Raw genomic sequence first — 16,135 nt, forward strand, 5'->3', positions numbered from 1 at the left:
TTAGACATGGGGCCTCATTACGAATTCGGCAGTAACCCACCGGTGCGACCGGTGGGTTGCCGCCGACCCTGTAACACCGGTTTCACTGCCTGACTTTCTGGTGCCGCCGGGATATTACAAGTCCCGGCAGAGCGGGAAGTCAGGCGGCAGGTTTTGTAAGTCCCCTACACATTCCCATAGAGTCCCGTGGGACTCTATGGGAATGGGTCTCGGAAGCACCGGTACCGTTGCTAATGGTGCCAGTGCTTCCATGGCAACTCTGCCTGTTAGGGTGGCTGCTCTCCGCAGAGTCAGACCTGTCACGCGCAGTGGCCCCGCCAGACAGACTCGTAGTGTGGCGGTCCGGAAACAGAAGCATTAGTAAGCTTAACAGCACCCTTGTTTGTGGAACACTACACTCGTAATGAGGTCCATGGTGCCAACGGGTATCACTGTGCATTGATTTGCCTGGAGATCACCACCACCCCCGACAAGTTTTCAACTTGCCACTTTTGCATGTTAGGGGACATGTGGGTAGCCTGTCCCCCCAGGAGCCCTCACCAATGCAGTCTTCAAATTACCACGGATGATGAGGTTGTGCAGCTGTCACTCCTTACCCACCCCATTAAGAACTCCTCCCAGCCCAGCCTCACAAGGTTGCCAGCTGGTGCTGTGCAGCTTCGGCCCCCAAACGTCCTGCAGGGAGCTCTCTTGCATTTGTAGTGGTCTGGGATCTCTACCAGCACCCACAGACGGCTGACAAGGCCTCCAGAGGCAGCAATGGCATCGCCCGTGGTTCCATGCTCATGCAGGAACTCAGCAGCCCGACAAGGCCCCACAAATGTTCTCTCTTCAATGGCTCCCTCGACGTGTCCCCCCGAAGGCAATTCTATGTATTTGCTTTCACTCCTCATGGCTGCCATTTCTTTTCCTCAAGCACCAGGTCGGACTGTTTGCCTCTGCCAACTTGTCCGTATGGAGGCCCACCAAGCAGACCTTACATCCAAGGAATGTGATCCCCCCATTCACCTCTCCTCCAGTGCACCGCGGCTTCAGACCTCCCGGAGGCACTTGGTACGTTTCTGCTTTCTCCATCCTCAGCTGTCTTATGCCACTATTTCCTTCAGTTACACATCAGGATCCCCTCTAACCTTCGTCCCTCCAGTTTACAACTACGGACACACCGGGTAACGAGTCAGTATCCAGCCCCACACTGTACGTCGTTTCTGGCAGGAGTAGGTCAACCCGCTGGAGCCTGTGGATTATGTGTTAGCCATGTTTCATGTACTGACCATGCCCCCGCTCACCCTTCACTAGACTCCATTTCATTTCTCATTCTTCCTACAATGTCACTCACTTTCCTGGCCCTGAATTCCTATTCTTTCTTGATGCTTTCTCTGGCTCCTTCTATGCTCACGATTCTCTCCTTTTGTTTTGCCGCTCTCTCTAGATCACTCTCCAATAACCCTTTCCTCCTCCATCTCTTCACTTCGATTTCCTCTATAGCTTCACTGTATCTTACTACAGAGGTGGTACCCTTCACATTCTTCTCTAAGGCAGCACCCTTTGCTTTTCCTTCAATGTCAATCTCTAGTTCGTTCAAGCATTCCTTCTCTTCCACTCTCTCTCTTGAGCAATGGTACCCCTTGATACTCTCCCCAAGCTGGTTTTATTCTACTCTAGTGACACACTCTCTTTCAATCTCAACGTTTTGATACTTTCCCATGCTTCTTCAATCTCACCAGGACTTCATTACTGCAGCATTTCACGGTTGCACTTCTGTCCTTGGTTTCAAGCATCATTCTTCCTCAACAAAGATCTTCCCAAGACTAACAAAGGATGCCTGCTTTTTATGTGTTGTCTGCTCTGCCTCTGGGTTGGGTTTCAAGGGAACAGGCTGCATCTATGTGATGGGACTGGTCTGGTCTGCTGATTGCATCATGCAAATATGGTGAGATGGGTGTTCATCGGGCTGGCTTAAAGCGGTGTAGAAGCCATAAACCATTTAGACTGTATATGGACTTCGGCTATACGTTTGATTTTATCCCCCTTACTTGAGATCTCTTGTGAGGCTCTGTGTGCCTGTCCAGCGTGTGTTTTCCTTCTACAGAAACCCTGTGGTAAACCTGGGGAACTGTTAGTTCCATTTTAATTTTCGTCAAGGTTTTGGGAGTTGTCGGGCAGAAGCACAATGCTGGATACACTTCAGCTGTGTCTGGGTTTAGAATGTGTCCCTCAGCAGGGATGGTCCTGAATACAAAATAACAGAGCTCTTGTTCAAGTTTAGAAAGGCAATCTGCTCATGTGTTTAAAGGGGCACAATCTCTTTTCTACACCCAGAGAGTTGTTTGCATGCAGGGAGCTTTTCTCCTTTTTAATCTGAACACGCTTGACTTGGAAGGGGGTGCTCTGGCCCCTGTGACCTTGGGAATCCACAGTGGAGACTTGTAGTGGTGCATGCTGACAGGCACCTGTCCTCAGAAGGGGCGCCTCATCACAGCTGAATAAAAGAAGCAGCTGGGTGTGAAATCTTTAACACTATGTGATCTAAAAGGCTAGAGACACTGTACTCGTGTGACTGACTTTGAGAAAGATGCACGCTGGGCGATATACCCGACAGTTTGCAGAACATTAGCAAACCTGAGGAAGATCAGTGTCTCTCTTACACTAGGAGTCCTGACATCTTCTAGCTTTATGCATCCCGACACCGTTGGTTGAGAATGTTCCAAGATAGGAATTTCCTTTTAGTTGTATATAACCCCTTTGGTGCCACAGGCACTTGGCCTCATTCCTCTCCTGTTGAAAGAAAATCCACAGAAATCTTGAAGCGGTCATCTCTTAGAGTGAGGGAAACTATCTCAAATGAAAAGAGACATCTACAAACCGATTAAACCAGGAACCCTGAAACCTTATAGTTTATTTAGATGTTAATATACACCTAGTCATATGTCAACCACAGTGAATGTGTTTTCACTGACCTCTAACATGTCAGATTTTTTTCACCACTTTATTACCGCCAAAAGGTAAATTGTGAGGTTGCACAATATTGGATGGGGTGGCAGCTGGGTATATCCTCTACTTTCAGCAGTAACCAACAATTCAAAATGCAGTAAAAAAACTTCACGAGATGGACTTTGGCCAAAACAAATGGAACCTCCCACCACATTCGTTTAACAATAAGTTGACCTACATATTTTGTATGTGTTTTGTTAGTTCACCACACCTCTCAGTACACATTCACACACCGCATCCACTGGGTTGAGGTCACTGTTTTATCTCCTATAGAAAAGGGGCAAGAGCAATCTTCTCTGTGAAACCCCCTTGGAGGAGGCATAAGGGGGGCCCTCCAGAGCTACACACAATCCTTATACTTACCTGAGTTTTATTATGGAGTAAAACTGGTTACAAAAACGACACCACATCAGTCTCAAGCTTCATGGGCGAGTAGTGTACGTCTACATCTTTCTATTCAAAAGTTAGATCTGTATATATATATGATACGATTGGTTATTTACAACACGCTTAATACCCAGAGGTTTCTAGGCGCGACACAGGGAACGGACCTGTGTTGCTCCGTGTCGTCTTGCTTCCAAGGCGAGCATGTTGCCCCTGAGCTATCCTCCCGAGACTGTACCCATAGGGTGAGACAACTAACCCCAGATTCACTGTTTGACATGTTCAGAGCAAGTGTGTGCTGTGACATTTCACGTGACATACAGCCACAAGTCCATGTGCTGTGTGTGAATGAATAGGAAGTACACACAGGAGTGCAAAAAACATGGACTGCGACTGAGCCAAATAAAAAATGTGCCAAAGTCAGAAGAAACATGCAGTGAACGCTTGCATACAGTGCATCGGCAATGGAAGCAGGCAAAGAAACTCAAGAGTTGTAGGGTACGGTGAGCACCTGGTGAACAGGCGTGTATGACGACACCCCCACATCACAACATGGCAGACAAGGCTTTTAAAGTAACAGGCCATGGGGGATAGGGCAAGGGATGTACTCTATCAGTGGAACAGCAACAACACCTGCGGGTATAATAAATCACTGGCCATAAATTGTTGAAAAAGGGATGTAACTTTTAGGCAAGAGCCAATAAGAAGTAACATAACTAATGAGAAAGCTCACGCATAAATCATGTGATTAATTAAAACAATCAAGATCAGCACCTGTATAGAATGGGACACAAGTCTCCTCAATGCGAGGGTGTTAGGACTGCGTAACAAGGGAGAACAAAACAGAACGAAGTGCTGTCAGAGAACCAGGGCATATGTTTGTTCATCCAAGAAGGCCAAGTAGCACTAGGGAGACAGCAACGGAGGCGGCTGTACCAGTTTAATACCTACAGGTTTCTAGGCGCGACACAGGGAACGAACGTGTGGGTCAATGCATAATAGAGGCCAAGTTGAAAGGCCAGGCTAGACTAGGAGGTTAGCTTAAAATCTGGGCCAGAGTGTGAGAGAAACCAGCTGGGGATGCTAACCCAGACTCCAGTGTTTTTATGAGACCAACAGGCCTATTAAAGAAGTCTTGCTAAACCTTGCGAACCGAGGTGGGGTGGGTTGAGGTGGGGGGTTGTGGGGAATCCAGCCCTGGTCAGTTAAGACACCCCAAAAGCAAGAGGGATGCAATAGAAGGCTTGCGCGTTGGCAATTTGGCTGCCGCCTCGTTCTAAGGGCGAAGACAGTGTTAAAGAAGTTTTTTGGGGGCACCTAAAAACTCCCGAGTGACTTGAAAAAATACTTTAAAGGACAGAAGCCTAAGAGATTTAGAATTCGCTTAGGGAAGCACTTTGGATATTACATACTTTTAGATTAGGACCTTAGATTTAACTTGTTTTGTCCCTCTTCCTCCCACTGCTTTGCTTAGATTCTTCCTTACGATGTGCATACTGGTCTCAAAAGCTGCTCTCCGTGTTCTCCGACCTACTTCTGTTACAATCCAAAGGAAAGGGTTGAAACCTGTCAATTGCATTTATGTTTGGTGGTAATCACCCATGACATCATGTTATACTGACGACCAAGACTCAATATATTAATAACAGTTTCTAGTTTCAATATCTGACTATTTAAAATACCCGCTCTCTGGCATAGGGCCAGAAAAAGGCAAGAACGACGAGGGACATGGCAATCAAGGGGCACTCCAACCCACAAAGAGGCATTATTTAACAGGAATGTTCTGTTTTGGGGAACTATCGCAAGCTGTTTCATGTAATGCGCCAAGCAGACAGATATCAAACTGCCGATCTTGAAATGTGCACGCAGTAAAAGGTTCTTTGAAAATGCGCGTAGAAACTGGGAAACTACTTATTTCCCTTACATTTCAAGCCTGTTATTTTTCAGTAGTGTTTCTCCAAGTTCTCAGCTAAGTGTCATTAATTTTAGGTTATCACCTGAAAACATTTCATAGAGTACACAGCCCAACGACCACAAGTCGGTAGCGATGGAAAAGTCTTCTCCCTTGATCACTTCAGGCGGGGTGTACACTGGTGATCCTGAAAAAGAACAAATACCAATGGATCAGCAATACACCTATTAATACTAGCATCAGCAAATGAATAATTACTTCCATGGTGATTCAGGCACGCTAAGACAATTCTCTCCATCCCAACAACTCTTACAGCATGATAGCCCAAGCAGGCCAGGATGGAAATTGCAATTATTATAAAGAATGATGTATACACTAAAGGTTTTTATAACTTAAGATATAAAATGGCCAACTATTACACAGATCAATCATGGTCTTTATTATTTTTGTGTAATTCCACTGCATTAAATGTTACGTTATGTGGTTGGACATTTAAAAATAATTACCTGGAAATAAATCTCTCTGACTAAGAATATAATGGCATATGTAGAAGATAGGTAATATACGAAGATCAAAATTGTATGCTTAGAATTATTCCGAGGTTGCCATTAAATACACTAAAGCATAATACACAATGAGGTTGCTTGAATTTAATGGATTTCAACAATTCGTAGTTGTTTTAATCATGAAATGCTAGCTTTTGTTACATGGAATTTGTATGCATTTTATCTTTGATGTATGTATATGTATGATGTGTTGAAAAATGTATTTATCCATAATAACACTAATAAAAAATGATTCTAAAGATGCATAATTATGCTTTCACATTCCTCTTCTTGTCCGTTCTTCAATCCGCCTTCGCATACAGAGCCAACCATTTCAGCTCAGTTTGACAAGGTTCTCTCATCAAAACAGATTGGGGCACAGCATATGCTAATGAAGATGGTTGGGCGGGAGTTATGAGCAAAGGGCGGCAAGGATTAGGTATACACTAATCATAAGGAAGGCCAGTGTACTGATTGTATTCTCTGCATTCTCTTTCCAATTGGTTGGGACTAAGTACAAAGTTCGACCGCAGGGAGGAGGTCTGGCGAGCATATGGTCAGACACTAATGAAGCCGCGGTTTCCATAGGACTTTCCGTCCACAAGAGAATGTACATTTATAACCGGGTGCACAGAAACACTGTAAAACATCCAAAGCCCAGGTAGAGATGTGAGGTGGTGCTCAAGCTAACACTACATGTATTTCCATGCTAAGCATATGCCACTGAAACGTCACACATTCTGTATGAAACTGGGACTCTACAAGACTATTCATTTAGCAGTTTGTAATTTTGGGGCATCTTTTCAAAAGCGTAAAGTCCAACATGGAAGACAAAAATATGTCAGAGGGGGTCATTTGAAATAAAGTGCAAATTACAAGCATGGGACTGCCAACGTTGCCACTTATGTGCCGTTAGCTCCCCTGGGCCCTGCATGCAAGTTTCAACTGTTACACTGCACAGTGTAATTGTGAAGAGTAAAATACGGCAAAATCGCCTTTACTCTTCACTTTTACATCGTTTTTTTAAAAAGAAAAATGAATTGCACGCAGCGTTTTTATAATAGATGCCCACAGAATCTGCTTGCTCATTAGCAGGTGCAAATATAGCCGAGTTGTTCTTTCCCTGGCCTGCTGGTGCAGGTAATTGTCCATCAGGCCAGGCAGGAAATAACCTCTGGAACCATCCATCCCCCACCCACCAGAAAATCGAACAGGAGATGGGCAATGTCCTAAATGCTTATCACTGGTTACCCAATGATCACAAGAGAACAGGGTACGTTTTAGTCCCATTGCAAGAACACGTGTTTAATGAACTCGAACAGCAGAGAATCTCACTTTCGATTTCATGTCTAGAAGTGGGTCTAGTTACAAGTGTGAGGGGTCAGAAATGCGAGAAGGATAACAAAGGTAAAGTATTTTCAAAGTTTGACATTTATTCAAAGTAAAAGAGGTTCTGATAAACACTTAACTGTACCTAGCCTAACAGAGAGGTCCCTGCCAAGCAAACTAAAACTAAAGAAAAATGACCAAGTGTCCAAAATACCTCTGGCCCTCACACTAATACATACAAACAACGTTGTAATTCAAACTCAAATGTTTCTTGCAACCACTCCTTGTAACCAGGGTTGTATCCCCTTCTCCTGGATCAATTCAGGAATACTCAGATTTTAGTTATGTTCCACAAAGTTCTGTTCAAAGAAATAGAAACTTTTTTTCAACCACAGTCTTTCTTGAAGAAACAATAAATGTCCTTTTTACTAAAAATTGTTGATAATTCAAACAACGCAATATCTTCTACAACATGCCTCGTGCAAGGATGATTGTCTTTCTCCCAACACACAAGTTCCAAAACCTAAATGCAATTGTTCTGTTATCATAGAGCACTTTCTTTAACAGAAAACTTCTTGTCAAGTTAACACGTTATTATTTCTCAATATTTTCAGCAACCTAGGGGGAATACCACAATTACACACCTTTTGCCAAAGCCCCGCCCTTTTCACACTGTCGGAGACCATGGAGTATTCCACAAAACAGCGATAAAGGTGTGATCTACAGTTGGTTCAATAGCTCGCTTTCAAGTAATGTTATGCATCCATGGGAAGCAGAATAACCTTAGAGGAATCGCAGGAGGAGGTGATTTTTAGTGCTATTGAACAGAGTTACAATGTACCAAAGGAGGCATGGATTTGTGATTTATTGAAGGCTAGGACATTTGCTTTTTACTGTACGTATACTCTTTAGGTTTGTCTCGTCTTCTAATGGTAGACTAAGTTGAATTTTGAGTAACAAATAACATATAGCAGCAATCATTAATATATAAGTAGATCCACTATTCCGCAGAAGACAATGGAGAAAGGATATTGTTTATAAGCATAATGTGTGAACAAAATATATATGGCCAAACAAATGAATGTAGCAGTTAATTCTTAGATGACACCCCCCATTGTGTTAACACACCAGTCTAAGAGATTGAAAAAATCTAATTTGTTTGAATTGCTTGGCTTTTGTCTGCACACAATACCTTTAACTCTGTTTTTCAAATTTCTGCGTGGCGTGCTTTCCCCACCATCACCTGCACTTTCTTCTGATCCAACCAAAGCAAAGAACTCTTCCAAGTTTTCACCCTCTGCTCTTGCCAAGCTGAAATTGTTAAATTTTAGGGTACCAGGTCCATCCAGCAATATCTTTAACGAGAAAAGCAAATATGAAGTATTATGAACAATGAAATCCAAATCTTAGTTTCCATTTAACTTGTGCACTAATAACGAGTGTTTGAAATTTAAATATTATGTGGTAAACCAATGGCGTCCTGGTGCCCCTATTAATAGGAGCCACTATTAAGGAAGGGACTACCACTTGCATGTTTTGCATCTCTTTAATCAAACTCTGCATTCACGCGACCACACTCTGGGAACTTTCATATGCACTTTATAAACAGTCAATCGCTCATGATCTATAAAATGCTCCTGCCATACGCTACATATTATTGTCCATCCACAGATTTTGTTTTTGGCTGGGCTTTATAGTTTTTCGGTTGCTTCTATTTTCACTAACATTTATCAGGCAATTTGTAATGCATTTGCTTCTTTCCACAACAGTATTTAAAGATTGACATATTTCTTTCTTAACTTTTTGCATTAGTTGTGGACATTACAAAAAGGTGCGTGTGCTTAAGAGGTCAGGGTAAGGACATTATCTTCTTGGAGGAAAAGAAAAATAGAAATAAAGAGTGCATCTTCAATCATGTAGCAGGATGAGATGGCCACAAGCACTCTGCAGTGACGATATATAGTCTCATTTGTCCCGATGCAACTTAATCCAATTCAAACACTTATTTCATATAATCTTTTTATTAGTTTCAGTTGCCCAAACAACGCATTGCAATATCTGTCAACTTGTCCCCTTCACCATGGTATACAACAGAACAACTTTTAACCCCCCACCTCTCATACAGTTATAGAATTCTATAAAAACATCATATCTTCCATCGATGACAAAAGGGCGTGAACAGCCCCCTCCCCTTCCCAGTCCCCTGGACAAAGGAAGTACAGCGGTGGTGCCTCTGATTTACTTGATTTTGCAGATTTTCACCCAATCTAAGCCCCTCCCCCTCCCCCAGTCATTCCATGTCAAATAGATTCAGGGCTCAGAGTCACACTGGACAGGACAGCACTCAATTGTCTCTGGAGAGAAAGTCCAATAACCGTCCCCATTTATTGGTTAAGGCCAGCATAGCTTCTCTGAGGCCTGCCGTAATTCTTTCCAGCCCTAATATTAGCCAAAATCGATGCCACCAAGTTGAAATGTGCAGGGGCTCCACCGTCCTCCAAGCCGCCCCTATCAGCAGTTGGGCCGCTAGTAATATATTGGATGTCAAGTGACGGGGAGGTTTAGAGTGTAAAATCACCCGCCCAACAGATTCATGCTAAGCAGCAAGTATCTCAATAATAGTCTTGTGGACTTCCCTCCAAAAGGCCTGCAACCTTGGGCATTCACACCAAATGTGGATCAATGTACCTTGGGCTCCACACCCCCGTCGACATCTGTCACTCTGTGGAGGCGAAATCATGATTAGTGACAGTGGTGTGTAAGGAAGGCATGATAACAAAGTAAGACAGACACAAGTGACCACAGTTCAAGGGTGTTTATTGAACTTTCACAAGGGGGTCTAAACCTAAATCTACAGATAGGTGCAAGCTACGACCATCAAATAATAATAATGCAGTCCTAGTGGAGTCTTGTCAAATAAAAGGACCTATACTAAAACAAACTATTGCCAATCTTTAACGCTAATTTACAAATAGTGTGGAGGAATGTTCATACAAAAGAAAAGTGTTCAAAAAATGATAAGTCAGGATGTTTGGGCCATTGGCCTCCCTTCCCCACGTTTTCAGTACAGGGCAAGCCTGTTCACTTGAGCCATGAACACACTCTGGCTTCCTCGACACGGGTACCGTTCCAATTCGAGCATCACAGCCTTCTGTGCCCAAGTCTCTTTTCTCACCAAAGTCTTTTGATTCAGAGGGCCCAATGTACAAAACAAAAACAAAAAGTTATTTTCTTCATACAGTTTTGTGATTCGGGTGCCTCACCCTGGATCCCCCTCGGCTGGGCTCAGAAGCCTTTTCTATTACAGGGATCCCCCTCTTCTGGGCTCAGATCCCTTTTTGATTATGGTGGATCCCCCTCTTCCGGGCTCAAATCCCTTTATTTTTAAGGTTGCAAACATATTCCTTCTCTGGTGACTCACGGTTCACTGCGGATTCCCCTCAGCCGGGCTCAGATCCCTTTTCCACTTTCAATTAATCTCCCTCAGCCGGGCTCGGGTGCCTCACCCTGGATCCCCCTCGGCCGGGCTCAGAAGCCTTTTCTATTACAGGGATCCCCCTCTTCTGGGCTCAGATCCCTTTTCTATTACGTTGGATCCTCCTCTTCCGGGCTCAGATCCCTTTTCTATTACGTTGGATCCTCCTCTTCCGGGCTCAGATCCCTTTATTTTTCAGGTTGCAAACATATTCCTTCTCTGGTGACTCACGGTTCACTGCGGATTCCCCTCAGCCGGGCTCAGATCCCTTTTCCACTTTCAATTAATCTCCCTCAGCCGGGCTCGGACCAATTGCAGTACACTTTATACTTATCGAAGACTTTCGAATGTGCACATGGTTTGGCTTGACTCGTCGCAGGACCACTTCGATACAAAGTTCCTTTTTTGCAATGCAGTCGTCATTCAGTTGGATACTTAACAGAGACCTTTGAACGAGCACTCACGTGGCGCCAGACCACTCTGTATACTGTATCTTATTTGGCTTTTTCAAAGTACATACACTCCTTTCATTTCCACTTGTTCGCGCCTCTCACTACAGTGTCTTCATAAAATCTTGCCACTTGCAACCTTGATTCAAACACAAGCCGATTCTGTATCAGTTTCTCCGACTCACCGGGTGTGCTACTTTTACTGGCGCAGCTTTCTTGCAGGAGCCAAGGACAGTACCACGGCAGCAATCGCTCCTCCCGGCCTGTGCTTTCGGGCTCCGCCTTTTAACCGTGTGGGGAAGTGCGATGGGAGTGAGGTGTGTGTAATGATCAGTAATTGCCTGACTTTGCCTGACCATTGGTGTTGAGACATGTCAGGTATACGGCTCGGGTGTGTCATGACTCTTGCCCCTGGCCCTCACTGGCAAGTCATCCTTCCAGTTAGGGCCAGGTCAAAGGCCTTAAAACCTCATCCAAGACTCTCTTTGAGTCAGTCCTGGCGCCTTTGGCGCCAGGCTCATAACCATCAAGAAGACCAACATTAGAATCGGACTATTTACTAGGGACTATTTAACTTGGGGGGGGGGTTCAGCCAACATGGAGGCACACACACAGCTCAGTTACAAGGAACTGAGCTATGCAGTCTAGTCTTTTGGGTGTGGCAGGCCTGGGACTACTTTACCTGGACTACTTTGGGTGTGGCAGTTCTGGGACTATTTTACCTGGACTACTTTACCTGAGACTATTTAAATCACACCCAAACAGCAGAACATAATTTGCTTTATTCTGATGTGGGCAGCGTAACGCTCACCGTGTCCAGTTCTTTGATGCCAGCTTACTTGAAACCAAGGACCTGCAGAGAGAGAAAGAACACTACGAAACTTACCTGGAACAGTAACCTATCTTCAATCCATCGCCGACTTCAGTTCCACTCACCTGAAGGTACGAACTCCATCATCCGGCATTGCATGCATCCTGGAATATCATAACCTGGAAAGAGGAGAAAGAAAGACAGCATTAGTAAGCGCTTACTCACGTTCCCTTCCAAATGAAGAAAGCCACACAATTCTTACCTGGGTAGTCATCTCCTGGTCAGTATCATTGCTGGAACATTACGGCGCTCGGCGAGGAACATCGCAACCTGCAAAGAGAGAAAAGACACAGGTTAGCAATATAAAAGGTGAAACAGCGCCGCGCATCGCGCATTACTCACCGGACAGCATCGCACACACCGCGCTTTCGCCTACCGGCCATTGCTCATCTTCAAACTACATGACAACTCCAAAATACCTTTCCATATCTAAAAGGAAAGAAGCAAGACATTATTATTCGAACTAAGAGGAACATAAGAACTGCATATAAAGACTGTAAAGCAGCAAACCTACGAAGACGTAGCAGGCATGGATTCCCACAGGGGGGGGGCTTGCACCAGTGAAGCAACTTGGTTGCTGCTCGCCCCCCACATCTACGCGCCCCTGCCACAATTAAGACCCATTTTTAACCAAAGGCCTTACCAAGGGACCGGGAGAGGGTTTGAGAGTGCAAATCATCCAACCAGGGCTGGGTGGCGTCCCCGTGGATACCAGGTGAGCGTAACAGGCTGTTAGTCCGTTGTCGCTCACGATGAACTGAAAGTGTTCGTGTCGGGAAGGCGGTGGGGTGGTTTGAGCTTCTAGGTATTCTACCTGGTAGGATGGGGAAAAGGTGTTACAGGGAAGGGGATACTGCATCTCACCCTTCGTTGTCCCACTTCCGCTCCTCGAAGACCCCTCATCCAGGAGAACCTCCCGCACTGGTTCACCCCCAGGAACTGGTTGCAATAGCGATCGCTGTGTCCTGGCCACCAGGATAACAGATCCCTGTGGACTAGCGGGTGAGACACCTTCAGGTTTCTCACAGGTGTCATGTATGCCATGTTCATGAGTTTGTAATTAGTTTCCTTGCATTGTACACATGTGGCCGACTTTCATGGAATCCAATGCTTCCTCCCAACCCCTCCGTTCCATCGGTCTCCCCCACCTTCTGTTCCCATATGATCATGTATGGCCTCAGATAATAGTCCACCGCCTTCACTAGGATCTTATATATGCTCGAGATCAAACCCCTTAGGGGATTATGTTTCAACCATCAGCTACTCAAACTGGTGCAACGTTCTCGTGGCTGCCTGCTGAATGCACGGTTGCATTGCCAAGTGCCTTATCTGGAAATACTGGCATCCTCTTCCCCCAAGGAAAATTCTTCCTTACAGTCTGGGAAAGTTTTGATGACTCTGTTTTTGAACATGTCACTAATGCACTAGCCTTTATTCCTTCTCATTTCCCAAAGGAGGGTCCCTCCCTTGCTCGACCAAATTCTGCATTGGGATGTAGAGGCATGAACGGGGAGGGAAACCTAATCAGTCCCATCTTTAGTGCCATCTCATCCCACATTTCCATCGTCACCCATTTGAACGGATTACCATCCATTGATGGAGGCCGACTTGTTTTTGGCAGCCAAACCCACCTCCATATGTCCCTCTCACCCCCACTGCTGCATCCATTGCTCACCACTTTTTCTCGGATTGCATCTTGCACCATTTCCACAAGAAGCACAGGTGGGCTGGCTGGTGATATTTGACCTAGCTAGGGAATCCCATCCATCCTGCCTTCAGAGGGGCCAACGAAGTAGTTTTGCCTATTTTAGCTCTTCCTTTGCCCAACACAAATCTCACTAAATCCCTCTGTAGCTTCAAGAAGCATATCTAGGGAACCCTGATGGTATCCCCTGAAAATGATTGGGAAGCACCTTCATCTTTATTGCATTGCCAGTCCACAAAATAGGCAATCTAAGCCACCTCCTCCCTGATTGTCCTGTACAGGTCAGGGTAGTTGGCTTGATATAGATCGGACGGGGTGATGTTGATCCCCCAAAAATAGGATTGACGTACCTGCCCACTTAAAGGGACATGCTAATGTAATCCACTGTTTCTCTTCCGGACTCATTACAAGCAAGGACTGCTCACGGTGGGCTACTGCTACCAGTACATCATCCGCCAACATTGCGAGTCTATGTTTCATCCCGCAAATTACACTCCTTTAATTACACTATTAGAACTTACCCTTACTACGAATGGCTCCATGGAGATAGCAAACAAGAGAGGGGAAGAGCGGCCATCCCTGCCTCGATCCCCTCCGAACCTGTACATCATATGTTAGGGTTCCATTGACCCTAACCGTCAGCCTAGAATACATTGCTGATACTGTGAGAAACCAAAGTGTGTCTAACCCGCTAGTCCCCGGGGAGCTCTCGCTCAGGTGGCCAGGGCACAGCATTGCCTTTGGATTCAGATCTGGGGGTGGACCAGTGCGGGAGGATCACCTCAGTGAGTGGTCTTCGGGGAGTGGGGGTGAGGCAGCCGATGGTGAAAAGCGGTATTCCCCCCCTTTTATATTCACCTAACTCATCCTATTTTTTTAGGATTCTCTGAGGTCCCAACCCCCCCCCTTTTTACACAAACACTGGGCCGAGGAAGAGGGTAACAGAGTAATAAGACTAACTGTTATACATCGTACTGCACATGTCCCACTAATTGGGTCAGGCACTTGACTACAAGTGCATACACCTGATACAAATTGGCTCTCCTCACACGGATAAAAGGCGGAACATAGAGACACACTCTGACAAAGGTGGAACACCAGTACGACCAGAACTTTCGGGGCAAAGGCAAAACTACTGAAGCAGAGCGACGGACCAAGGGACGAGAGCACCGGGACGAAAACCCCAGAATTTCCCTGCAGGAGGTTGTTTCCTCCAACAGGCCGCGAAACACCCGTGAAAAGGGCCAGATCCCAAATCAGAAAGCTGCATTGTGTTTCAAGGACGACAGCAACCCTCCCGGGTGAACGGCAGAGTTGGGGAGGCAAGGCCAAGCGTGTAGTACTAACCATGACTTGTGAATTGGAAATCGTAAAACCAAGAAAGAAACACACGCAGCCAGTGAGTTGGCAAGCGACCTGAGAGACCGATGTATGTTAAAGAAAGTTTGAAGTGGCAAGATTATATCGCAAGTGAAGGCTGCATGGGTGTGGATGAGACGAGAAGAAAGGCAGACCTGTGAATGAGCTTTAAAGTAAGGACAGCTGTGAAATCAGCGATACTGAGTAGCGGAGTGGTCCAGTGAAAGGAAGCAGCCCACTCGAAAGTCTCTGTGAAAGATGCATTGTTTGTAGCGATAAAGTGAACGAAATGTAAAAACGAAGTGAGCAAAATTAATCCAGAGAGAAGGGGAGAGTAAAAGGATGATCATTGAACTTTGAGTCAAAGTGGTCCAAATGCCCGCTGTGAACGCTTATGTTCCCCAGCACTGTATAGGGTGCTGTAAAATGCGTGGAAAGCATTAATCTGCCATCTACTTTCCGATACAAAGGCCCTACTCTCCCAGCCCTTTAGATAGTGTACCAGCATCGTGTCAGTGTTACTGCTTTTTTCATAGAATTTCTGCCTAATGTTCAGCAAGGCTTTCTCAGCCTTGTTAAGATAGATGGTGTTAAGTTGCCCCCTCAATTTAGTTATTCCTCTCCAAGCTTTCCTAAAGCCTGTCCGATAGTGATGCTCCTTCCACATTTTTAAATTCCCCCTCCAATCTGGACTGCTCCGGCCTATGCACTCTTGCCAGTGCACCCCCAGCTGATATCAGCTTCCCACGTATCACTGCATTGAGGGTGTTCCAATCAGGGAGACTCCTCTTATCACCAACACTGCCACTCGTGCTCTGTTACTGGGTGCAAAAGAACAGAAGTGCGTTGGATATAGTCTATGCTTCATCGTATGTGCATTATTTGAGCCTCAACAGGGATTGCCAGGAGGAGACTTATACTCTGGTACTCCGTGCATTTACCCTTGTTTCCACTTACCTTGCGCTGCATTAGAAGCTCATCAGCTCGTTCAGGCTTGAACGTTGCTGCCACGTGGGAACTACAACACCCAAATTCACATTAAAGGAAACATCAGGCGCTTCAGCGCCGGCGCTTCCGCAACGAAGCTGGTCTACGCCAGCCCATGACGTCCTTGT

The 16,135-nt window shown here is 45.4% G+C and overlaps 1 protein-coding gene across 2 annotated transcripts in view; it reads right to left on the bottom strand.

Moving 5' to 3' along the window:
- Positions 1 to 16,135, bottom strand: part of ULK4 (unc-51 like kinase 4) — a 2,742,936-nt gene that overhangs the window by 2,550,791 nt on the left and 176,010 nt on the right. For both annotated transcript variants that reach the window (XM_069648276.1, XM_069648275.1), the window contains exons 5-6: positions 8,354 to 8,516; positions 5,373 to 5,474 (exon numbers count right to left, since the gene is read on the bottom strand). In XM_069648276.1, the coding sequence (XP_069504377.1) occupies positions 5,373 to 5,474; positions 8,354 to 8,516 (265 nt within the window). The remainder of the gene's footprint in view (positions 1 to 5,372; positions 5,475 to 8,353; positions 8,517 to 16,135) is intronic.

The sequence above is a fragment of the Ambystoma mexicanum genome, chromosome 2q (genome assembly GCF_040938575.1).
Source record: "Ambystoma mexicanum isolate Mex_15411 chromosome 2q, UKY_AmexF1_1, whole genome shotgun sequence".
In the NCBI taxonomy this organism is placed as follows: domain Eukaryota; kingdom Metazoa; phylum Chordata; class Amphibia; order Caudata; family Ambystomatidae; genus Ambystoma; species Ambystoma mexicanum.